The sequence below is a fragment of the Anticarsia gemmatalis genome, chromosome 1 (genome assembly GCF_050436995.1).
Source record: "Anticarsia gemmatalis isolate Benzon Research Colony breed Stoneville strain chromosome 1, ilAntGemm2 primary, whole genome shotgun sequence".
Classification (NCBI taxonomy): Eukaryota; Metazoa; Arthropoda; class Insecta; order Lepidoptera; family Erebidae; genus Anticarsia; species Anticarsia gemmatalis.
The window spans coordinates 4804368-4816390 of record NC_134745.1 but is presented as its reverse complement, the minus strand read 5'-3'; the positions used below and the strand labels follow the sequence as shown (position 1 = coordinate 4816390).

The following is a 12023-nucleotide window of genomic DNA, read 5'->3' as shown; positions in this document are numbered from 1 at the left end:
TAATCCGCTGGCCATTGTGCAATCGCTAATCGGCGCGGATCGGCGCGCGGGCCGATCCGAAATTAATAATGATTTATAACGGCCGATTAGAGGCATTACACATTAACTCACCGACCGATTGTCGGCTAAGTTTGCTTCCAGTTATACTGCTTACTAACTTGATGCTTGAATATTACTTGTTACTTGAAACGTCTTAGTATGACTAATTTTGATATTGGCTTCAGATCTTTAGTAGTTTTATATTTATTTAAAAAGCTGTCGGTAAAACATATAGGTATGTTTAAAACCACCTAATAAGAAAATTCGAAGATATTTTTTTGCAGATTTTTATGGCTAAAACGGACTGTAAGATTTGAAACACGCTGTATGTGTGATGTGTGCCCGTTGCGTGTGCACTTGGGCTTATGCTTTGAGCGCGCCTTACAGACGGGATGTCCCGGATTAGATTTAAGGGGTAAAAGAACTAGAAAGAGACGGAACAAAAAGGATTTGTATTAAAAAGACAAGGACAGCAGACGGGAGATTTAGAGATTATGATTCATAAAGGAGAATGAATGGGAAATTATTAGGTAGGGTATAAACGAGGGGTATTAGCCTAGTGTATGGGAAGTCGGTAGTGTTGCGTTACATGCGATCTGTAGCAAACTGGTCGTGAAATTATTTGTCTGGGTTTAGGGAACTTATTATGAATTGAGTAGAGTATTTGTATAATATTTTTTTATAAAATGACGTTTATGGTCTGATCCAAGCAGTGCTAATGTGTAACAAAATTTTCACACGATAATATTTTGTCGATCGAATTGCAAAGATGAGACTAAAAATACTATCAATTTTTCAAACTCAGATTTTCTGATTCAGACTGAAAAATATATAGTTCCAGTTCCCGATCTTTTTTGTTAATCATCGCTAAGTCGTTGTTGGTATAATAACGTACGTCTATATGACAACAAATTATAAATAATACCAGCTGGTGAAATGAAATCGTCATCGTTATCGGTCAATGCGTCCAATGATTTCCCATATCGGCTGTTATGTTTGACGCTAATTAACCAAAACTCAATAAGATAAAAAAGTTCATACGTAAAGGTATTTTGTAACACTGCGTGTACAGGTTTTAAGAATCAAAATTATTTTAGGCATAGACTTGAAACAAAGAGTTTTGCGTTGACTTTTACTCAGTTTTGTTTGTTTGTTTGTAGTTTCAGAAAATATACTACCTACGATTATTTATTAAACATTAGCATTAATGGATACTTACACAAATATTTTTACTTATAATCTACTTACTACTTACGACGAAGTTATTTTTACCATAACAACTCTTGTAAAAATACCAACGGGGACAAAAAACAATTTGATTTAAAGCCATGAAAATAACCTCGCACTTAAATGTTAAATGTCTCCAACACCTGAATAAATGCATCAGAAAGTACAAGAACAAACGTTTGATTTAACGACTGTATCAGTGAATCAATTATGGCATCAGTGATCAGATTAACTAGGACCGGCGAGATGAGCCGAACACAAAGGGGCCGAACGAAGCGCGTGACTACGAATAATGTTCACTGTACTTGATTTAAAAACGATTCACTCGCCTGGTCTTTGGGACATTAAATGAAGATAGCTACTGTCTTGCTGTTTGTGAGAGTTGTCTAGCAGTTGCAGATTGCCTAATATTTGTTATGTGCGTGTGAGATTTGTCTAGCAGTTTTTTTTATATTCGTAAAAGGCATTTTTCAGCGTGCTTGTTATAAAAACAATTTTAAGTGGTCTGAGCTTTGGGACAGTAAAACGAAGACAGCTACAGTTACTGTCTTGCTATTGATAAGATTTGTCTAGCAGTTGTAGATATCCTAATATTCGTTATAGGCGTTTTTCAGCGCGCTTGTTTTATGAACGATTTTTAAGTGGTCTTGGCTTTAGGACTTTGAAATACAAAGGGCTGAGCTACTGCTTTGGTTTTGGTAAGATTAGTATAGTGATTGTAAATCGTCTTAGTCTTTTTCAATAGAGTTTTATAAAATTTCACGTACACTCTATCCTTAAAAACAATAAGACTGCCCCGTCACGTACGTTGAGGAAATAATAATGTTAATCCGTACTTAAGTCTAGCCCAATGCAAATATATCGGATAAATTATAGAGTAAATACTGACAAATCGATACTTTATCAATTTGAGAAGGTTATAGCCGATTTATCAAAGTTAAATGTTAATATATTTATGACAGCCACTTTCTGATGGCGAAATCAACTAAAACTTATAAAGCACTGAGATAGGCCTTTATAGGAGGACAAAGATTCATTATCAAGTCAACAATTCTTTCGAACGCGCTAAGAATTTGGCTTTCAATGAAATTGATAACTTAATGATGTTTGAAGATTAGGTATATCATAGCTATTTTGTCCTTAGAATACGTTAGTTAAAAACGCTTTTTTTGGCTGAGCCACCGGATAATATAATTTACTGATTATTTGTACTTAAATCATCATTAAAAAATTTTGTATTTGATCTGTTCAAGATACGTTATTAAATAAAAAATGATAACCTCATTCCTAAAATAAGCCCTGAACTTAATAATGGTTCACTCACCAGTAATACCTTTATTGAGTAAGTTGTTGAAGGCCTCCTTCTTAGGAGACAGGTGTGGAGTGTGGGGGTTTCTCTCATGATGTACCGGCGCTGAAGGCGGACGGGGCACCGCGCGCTCTTCTGGCGAGCGACGAGGAGGCGTCTTGCTGCGCCGGAGTTCCGAAGATAAGTTCTGTGGAAGAAATTGAATATTATTAACTATAAATTCAGGTGCACAAGGAAATAGGTAAAAATAATATTGTTATTCTATTTTAGTATTGTTTAAGTACGAATTATGAAAAAAAATACGACTCGACTTTGAGTGTGCTTGATAGTATGAAAAGCTTCAACGATTAGGTACTGTTTAGATATGACCAGCCTTGTCCATATGGGTGGCTTCGTTCATTCAGGCTGTATGGAGACTATAACTAACAAATTTACTGTCGAACAAAAAATTATGAATTAAAGCAACTCACAGACATCGTGCAGTCACACATACAGACAAGGGTTAATACTAAAAAATAAAACAAAATAAATCAAAACACGTCCACACTAATCTGGTAATCTTTAGTAATCAAATACATTTATGATATACTATCTAATTCCATCAGAGATAACGACTTTATGCGCAAAGATTTTAAACTATCGAAGGATTATATCATTAATCTATCCGTAATCTTGGACTAAAATTTAAGCCCGTGATTATCCTTCAAAAACATGAACACTACACTGCTAGCTACGTGTTTTCGTAACAAAGTCAGTGTGTTAGGCAAGGCCGAAGTAATAAATAACAGGGCTTCAGACGGATATATTAAACTTCCAACTACAGCTAATTATTGTTTTATTATATGCATCCATACATTTTAATATTAATATTTGATTTGCGTACGCTCAATTAATATAATGGCTTGAATGGTTTCAATACAAACAGAGGAGCTTATCCATGCTTTTATGGTGCCTTGTCTAGACGAGAGCCCATAGCTTCCATTAAGGTCGAATAATAATAAATAATTCTACAATTTGCTGGTACACTTGCATGCATTGGTGCAATATGGTTGCGTATGCGCAAGGTGTCCACCCGCGTCAGACGTGCGGGACATTTGAAACGAACTCGACGAAACGAGGGGGACCGTTGCCTTACATTATATTGTTTTATTATATAACTGTAGTTTTTTCATGTACGCTTTAATTGTAGTCGATAGAGACATGATCTGATTTAAATTAACGTCATAAGTACTTACAATTTTTATACAATTTATACCCACAGAAAACAAACGGTGTTTTGCAGATTTGTTTCCAAAGCTTGTTTACGTATTTAGCAGTAAAAATATTCCAACAGATAATAGGTGTATGGCCGCTATATAAATAGACAAAAAACCAATCTTTCCAAAACTGTAAGAACAACAAAGTATGATAATTGTGACGTCACAAGCTGATACTGGAAATCGTATAACATGTATGGTCATAGCCGTTAATTAACACCCGACTACTGGAAATAGACGCAACGTAACTATTTTTACTTGCGTACTAATGAGACAACGAGTCATGAGGTGACAATTTTTATTTTACAACCCATTGGGTATCAATGAACGCGTACGAACAATTCTATTGAGGTCCAGTAGCATCATCATTTGCCACACTGCGTTCTTTCATACAAGTTCACGTTTTATTTTCGAAGATTTTATGAATAAATCGGCAAATGTAGTGTTTTATTAAAGTGTGTGGAGTCTGCTATCTCTATCTTAACCAAAGTAATTATCCTTGACCATAACCTCTCTTTCTTAGATGAAGAACATTGGGACATTAATAGGTTGATGATGATCACGTACTATGATACTTCGAGTCAGCACGTAACCACTTTACAAGCAGTTTATAAATTAGATAGCCATCTGATCTGGAAATTCCCGTTCTCGACAATGTATTATGGAGTGCAAAATATAGTGTAGCGCTGTTGAGGACATAATTATTATACCTATCATCTAACGCCAATATGATTACTTGGGTTTTCAGCTTTTTACGTTTGACTTTTATAAATCAGTAGGAAAATGTGATCATTTTTTTTATTGTTTTGCCAGAGCTAATGTAGATTAACGTTTCTTTTAGATTCATGATTAAGTAGAAATTTGAAAGGAATTTAATTTGTATCATGCTCTCATTCAAACTATAAACTGAATTCATTTGAATGGAACTTTAAACTCAGGTTCCACGAAAGCTTAAAAAGAACGTAGAGTACTTTATATCCACTTAATTCTCAATAAATGTCCAATATACGTAGTTCTATTTAGTGTAATACGTGATTTCATCGAAAACATTCAAAAGGTCAACGTAAAGACAGCAGAAAAATAAAGTGCACATCTTTATGTATTCTAATCTAAGAAAAGTCGAACCACTTAAGGCGAATCGAGATTCAAATTGGACACTTGGCCGTTGCGTCAGTCGATACAAAACGTTCATGAGCTACACTGATTACATTCATTGAATATTGTTACTGAACAACGGTTTGACCACATAACGGCGAATCTCAGAACAAATGATAGTGTTTTAATAAGGTTAATGATGTGCAAACACGACATATCTCATCATGTAATAATGTTACAGTTGACACGAAAAAATTATCGCCGGAGAAAAACACAATGAGAGAGGAGCTTTTAATTGAAATTAAAGATACATTAGGTTGCGGGAGAAACTCTTCTCATATATTCTTGTAATCATGATCATTTTTTAAGCCTTACAGACACCTAATTTACTGGTGACAACGTGAATGATTTTCTTTTGTAAAAGAAATCATTTTTTGTCCAGTTTTATAGATTTACTACCAGGCAATCAATAAGTTAATTAAGTGATAAAGACATAACTACGATTACAGCGATTTTAACTACAGTCAAATCAACGAAAGCCAACTTTATTACAAGCTATAGAATTCATTTGTCCTGCACATCATAAATTGTAGAATGGCTGATCATATCAAATTGATTGTCAAGGAAGCTTCAGTGGCAACGCAACATAATTTCATGTGCACAATCAAAGTGCATGTGCAAAACATGATCTCGAACGCAGGGGCGTGTTGGCCAATAGCACGCACAGCTCGTCCGTCCATAGAATCGTTGATTCGCGCCACAGATACGTCTAATATCGTATTGGAATTTGTGATGTCGTTTGACCCCTGTTAACCCAGATTACGCTCGTCGTCGCCTGATTCGTCCTCGGCGGAGCCTGATTGTGTTGTGACACAAACTGTAATGTATTATGTGTTAACTCTTGCTGCAATCACGGCTAGCACGTACCACAATTACAATGGATATGTTCGCCGAACTTTACAATTTGTTTGTAACGATTTGTGTCGTCGTACTTTTAAGTGTTGAGCTTTATTGGGCGGTTTTGAGGGAAGCAAATATCTGTTTGTGTTTAGGTTTTACGTTAGGTTTTACACTTTTGTTTACAGTTTAATTTGTGCATCGTGATATCGGTTTACAGAAAAAAAATTGAGCATTATAAAAATAATTTGTAATTGACTAAAATTAATTGTGACAGTTATTTAGAATGAATCTCTCCTAAAAAGTTAGTTAACTAACACAATAAGTCTATAAGTCACAATAAATACTGCAATAACAGTGATTATCACACTAGTTTTAGTTTCAAACAATATATTTTAAATGGTTAGTAATCCTGTGTACATTCCCACGGTAGATTTTAGGTCAATTTAATTACCATTATCGCGTATTTAGTGTGACAATGTTTACTACAAATAAGTACACTGTGAATGGCTTCGGCGAACTTATCAAATATGTTTGAAAATGTTTGATTTATTATAAGCACTTCCGTTTATTTCGTGACAAGTATCCACTCGTTGGATAACCATCAATTTAATTACATGTGCATTCATATACGCCCTGTAAAACAAGATGTATGAACGAGAATGAAGCAAGGGAATCGTAAGGATTGTGACAAGTTCTGTAATCTCTGCCTATCCTTAGGAAAAAAGGCGAGACTTGACGAACTTACGTATGTCATATACACCTATCCATAAATAAAATTGGCTATGATTTGCCTCCTAATTAAGATAGGACATATTAATAATGTAAGAGCTATACCAGTAGAAACTGATTAACAAATAAACAAAAGTAGTGTAGAATATCTAACTAGACGATCAGATTTTGTTTAAGATACATTCTTTAATATTGAGACTGAAATGGTGCGGTACTGCTTCCGTATATTTTTTGTCTCTGAAAGTCGAAAATTCTCTTTCAACAAATCTTATTGTTAAGAGGTTTATGTTCTTCAAATAAAGAGGCGTATACACCGCCATGACTGAACCGAACATTCGATTTAAAAACTTAAATTAGATTAACTAATTTAATACACAACAAATGAGTTTGACACAAAATGAATCAGTGTTAATGTGTTCGCCGAACATATCTTTAAAAATTCAAGTATCGTATCGAATGTACTGAGGTTCGCCGTTCGTATTCGAAATTGCGCATACGCCTTTACATACACTTAATAAGATTCTGATTTCACGCAGTTTTTTGCTTCTTATTCCAAGTAACGCAATCCAGATTACGGTTTTCCTCCATTCGAATTATGAAACTTTCAATACGTAGCAAAAACACATGCAGACAGATTATATAAGCGGCACTTTTTACCTTTTGTTATTGTATTATTCTTTATCTGTTGTTTATTTTAATATTTATTTATTTTTAAAAGTATTTTGTTTTTCTCATTTTAGTTAAAATTATTACAATTGGTGGATAAGGCCAAATTTACAATGGTTTTTACGAGAAATTGGTATCCGAAATTGAAACACTCAGTACTTCTAGGTATTATTTTCGTTTCAATGAATTGGCGACGATACTGAACTATTTGGAAAGATCCGAATTTGGTAGTCACAAAAATAACTGACACTTCGTACTGTTAATAGTAGCTTTAAAAAACTAGACAAGACGCATCCGAATAGAAACGTAAGGTCAGTATTAAAAGTAGAACTGTTGTTCAACACCGTGATTTTATAGCATAAGATCCATCAGTGTGCTTTAAGCCTATAGTAGTATTTACGTAAGTATATACACGTCACGACACAGTACATAGATGTGACAGGTAACATGTAACAGACAGATTACAAGATCAGCAAATATGTAAATCATAATTATAACAATTGCTGCGCAAACAGAGCTCAACAGATGTCAGCTACTATTTTCATAGATATCCAAGTTGCGCTTGTACTTGGCCTGTTTACTTCCACTAATACCTTACAGTCACGGGTTTAGTATTATTCTACTGGTTGATAGAGCTTGAAGGATGTTCCTTATACCTACTCGTATATACTTCATGACTGTCAGATAAGTTTGCTTTATAATGGAAGAGTATGTTTTTAGTGTAATTTAACAATATAGTTATGGCTATTTGATATGCATTTCGCTTGTCTTGTGTTCAATGAGCCCGGTAAAGACTCCATAGCTACACACTGTTGGTCTTGATACTACAATAATCTAGTTGTGCTGAGCCCTAATGTTCGTAAAATGTACATTGGTGTATGATAACATTTAGTTCGAGATCTAACCTTACGATATATTTAGTTTATGCATCGTGTGAGAAGAATCTTAAACAATCCATTTAACATTGTTATAGATAATTGTCAGATTCAGTAAACGGTAAACACGGATCGCATAACTATTAGTAAAATGCAACAGAAATCAATCAGCAAATCCCTTCTAACAATAATTTGTGGACCACAGATTGTTTTTCATCACATTTTTTTGTCATTAAAACACATCGTTATCATTTTCATCAGAAGTATTACAAAATTCGCTATTCATACTTCTCATTTATCTAACGATGATGCAAACGGTATCTTGCCTGTAATCTGACGAATACGGAGGCAGACTAGCAGTGACATACAAACATACAAGCAAGCCAGCGATAGTAACATTTACTATGGCATTAGCTCTGTTGTCTATAACGCACAGCCCTGATTAATTTATGTCCCACTTATTTGTACGAGATAGCGTTTAGAAACACTTATTTGTATTTCATGTGGGCTTATCTTTTAATTCTTGAACTGTCAACGCGAGACGAAAACAGTGTGTGGTTTTTCCTAAATATTTTAAGAAGTACCTGTGAATAGCGTACGTAGTAAATAATTAAATGACTCATGGATAAACCATGATTATAAAACCCAAGAAAAAGAAGATCTACAAGTAGGTATATAAAATCAACGTTGACAGCAAATTATGGTCTCATACATGTTTCTATAAAAGAGTGTTTATATCTAAAGAGTACCTATAGGAATTCTTTTTATACAAGACTGTTAAGCCGTTTTAGTGCGTAAGTTGACATAATTCGCTATGACATACGGACTGAAAAGCTAAATGTTCTTTTGAGCTTAGGTAGACGAAAAGCCGCCTAACCTCAAGTAAATAACAAACACGAGGTAAGACTTATACGGTTTTCGAAATGTCTGATAATATAAATCAGACATTTTAATAATTATGTATATTTAATTGTAGTATAACCATCTAAGGGCTGCTTTTTTTTCGACGTGAGGTAACTTTTATTTTGCCTGTCTTGGTGGTAATTCTGGCTTTGTGTCGAACTCCGGAAATGACATAGTATTAAATAAAATAAATCATAAAACATTTTAAAACCGCAGTTTTTCGTCTATTGTGGAACCATGCTGCAACAGAGACCCGTTAGATAACTTTAGACGCGGATTAATTTCGACGTTAATGACAGATAAGGTATGAAGCAATTGTCAAAAAAGTTCTAATAATTCCTGTATCAGCTACACGTAAGTAGATAGAATGAAAATATATATAAGTAGGTACCTACTTAAAATATTTACATTTCGAAATGTGATGAAATTGTTGGCAAACATTTTTTTGCATGAGTTTCATTATCCTAAGTAATACGCGTGTATAAAATTTCCACTGTAGCTTTAAGTACCAAAACAAGAGAATAGGTATAAATAAATACAAAATATTGATAATTAAGACGCACAATGATTCAGATAACCGGCCTAACACATGTATTACAATTGTGACACACGGATTTGTAGAGCTGTCAACTTTCATTCACATTTTCACTAAACGGAGAGCACTTTTCGAAGGGCTTTTTGCTTTAATGCGATAAATCTTTGATGGCATTAATATTATGTAACTTGGCAATTTTTAGTTTATTTCATTTTGTGGCAAAAAAATGTTTATTTTACCCGTTGTAGAAATCAACGTTGAAAAAAGAAAAGGTGACGTTTATATTCATTAAGACTTTAGTTTTGTATTTCTAGTAACTGCAGCCATAATACTTATTCGTTCATGATTTAACCGGAGAGAAAAATCTGGAAAATATAGAATGTTCGTATCGAACATGTTGGCTAAACTTCCTGCTTGTATGTATCGACCTAATCGGGATTTATGTTATTATACGTCGCAGATTTTTATAGTTTACGCGTTCAAGTTATCGCGGTTTGAGCCAATTTCGTCAGTGGGCCAGTGCCACGGACGCGAACCCGACCCCTGTCAAACATAGAGGATCATTACGCGTGATTAGCAAAATAAATCGTAGTGATTTTCCTAGTTGTTAATATGATAACGAATGATTATTTTTATTTTTAATATCGATAAGTTGTAGGTACCTATTGCTACTTAGAATACTTATATTAGGTCGGGGAAAAAGTATTTTCGCATTATAGAATGTATGAACTTGTAATAAAATCTATTTGGCTTCAAGAATCACAAATGAGTACACGGTTCATTAGGTTTATTTCAGTGAGCTCGTGAGGTACCCAAATAACGAGCTTTTTTGTGTAGAGAAAAGATTTTATTACAGGTTCATTCATACTGTAATGCGAAAAGACTTACTCCCCGACCTAATATTTTATTGTTAATAAAAATAAATATTTAGACTCAAAACCGTTTTAATGCCTTCTAAATAACCGTAGCTCGGGGAAGCTACACAGGGTTTTCACGCACTTATAGTTTGACACGTAATCGAAATTGATTAACTTATCAGTAGTTACACAATATTTATTAGAAAGACCACTACCTATACCTCAAATATAAAGTAGTAACAACGTCACTGTATTATACAAGTTTCTTGGATTTCATAAACTATGTAAGTTATAGGATTTTCAAACATCAAACTCAGTCTAACGCACCTTTCTACTCACGTAAAGAGAGTGTCGCCCTTAGGCGGTGTTTACACTGACTACCGCACGGGAGCCGGATTTAAACGCGGCCCTAATCCATGCGAGTAGCGGGAACGTTCCCTTATCCGAGGTTTGTTTAGCAATGTCGATTTAGGGATTTGTCGGATTCCTCGGGCGTGAGCTTGTGGCGCGCCTAACACCTCTATGTTATGACAATGAAAATGAAGAATATAAGGTAGATCAAATGAAATTTTTTTAAAGGGACGTTTAAGTTATCGTATAAATGACATTATTTTCTTACAACTAATAGATATACTAGAGTGATAAAAACATCCTAAATGTTGTGATTTCTTAGTCACAGGGCATCGTGCTCTTTTCATAAAGATTAAAAAATATTAACTATGATGCCTTAAAATAAAAACACACACGCCCACAAATTATATCCTATCTCTCCTAAATAGGTAAGTGTGAATGAGACATAAGATTGAAATAAAAACAACATAAGAAATAGCTTCAATGAACTTTGTATTATAGGTGTAAATTTTCACGGCTCTGACGTCACATTCCGCGATTTTCAATTGTAATGCTGATTAAGATTTTCTTTGAAGGAGAAATTCATGTCTTCTTAGGTCTAGATTCATCATATAAATATGTCAAAAGTGAACTATTGGAAGATTTCTGGTGATAATCTGTTATATGATAAATGTAGAGTCACTAGATTAAGTTAAATCCTTTTAATTAAAATAAAAAATGAACTATGTGCCGATCAAAAAGTGTCAGCATGACACTTAATTAATTTAATGAAATCTTACAATTGAGGATCAATGTCATATAAACGTATGATCAGTCCATAATGTACAAACATTGGCACCGTTCAAGATTTTCCGCAATCAATGCTTTGTCAGCATGATGGTTTTATTTTTCCAGTGATTGATATCTAGTCGTGTATCGTAGTTCATACAGCTTTGATTATAGGGGTTTAATCATTATCATTCTTATATCTGGATACGGGTATTGATGACTAAGTCCTCCTGCGACCACGGCCAGTGCAACCTGCGCCGAAACGTCAGGCATTCTAGGGTGAAATGTGTGTTTGCGTTAATTCTCGTAATATAATATTGTATAATAGGAAATATGCAACGCAAAAGTTTAAGCAGTGTTTAATAATAATACTATTAATATGTCAATCAAATCAAACCAAATATTGATTCATGTTATATAAGTTTGTATTAAATAATCAATTTCCCGATTCCCACATTCTACATAGAAACCCAATATTGACATCGGAAGTTTGTTTTATCGATAATACCTATA

The 12023-nt window shown here is 34.1% G+C and overlaps 1 protein-coding gene across 2 annotated transcripts in view; it reads right to left on the bottom strand.

Annotated features, from left to right (window-relative positions):
• Positions 1 to 12023, bottom strand: part of dve (SATB1_N and homeodomain domain-containing protein dve) — a 69244-nt gene that overhangs the window by 32283 nt on the left and 24938 nt on the right. The window contains exon 2 of one of the 2 annotated variants that reach the window (XM_076113984.1): positions 2600 to 2762. In XM_076113984.1, the coding sequence (XP_075970099.1) occupies positions 2600 to 2762 (163 nt within the window). Of the gene's footprint in view, positions 1 to 2590; positions 2763 to 12023 lie in introns of both variants that reach the window. The other variant, XM_076113980.1, reaches the window with a different exon arrangement.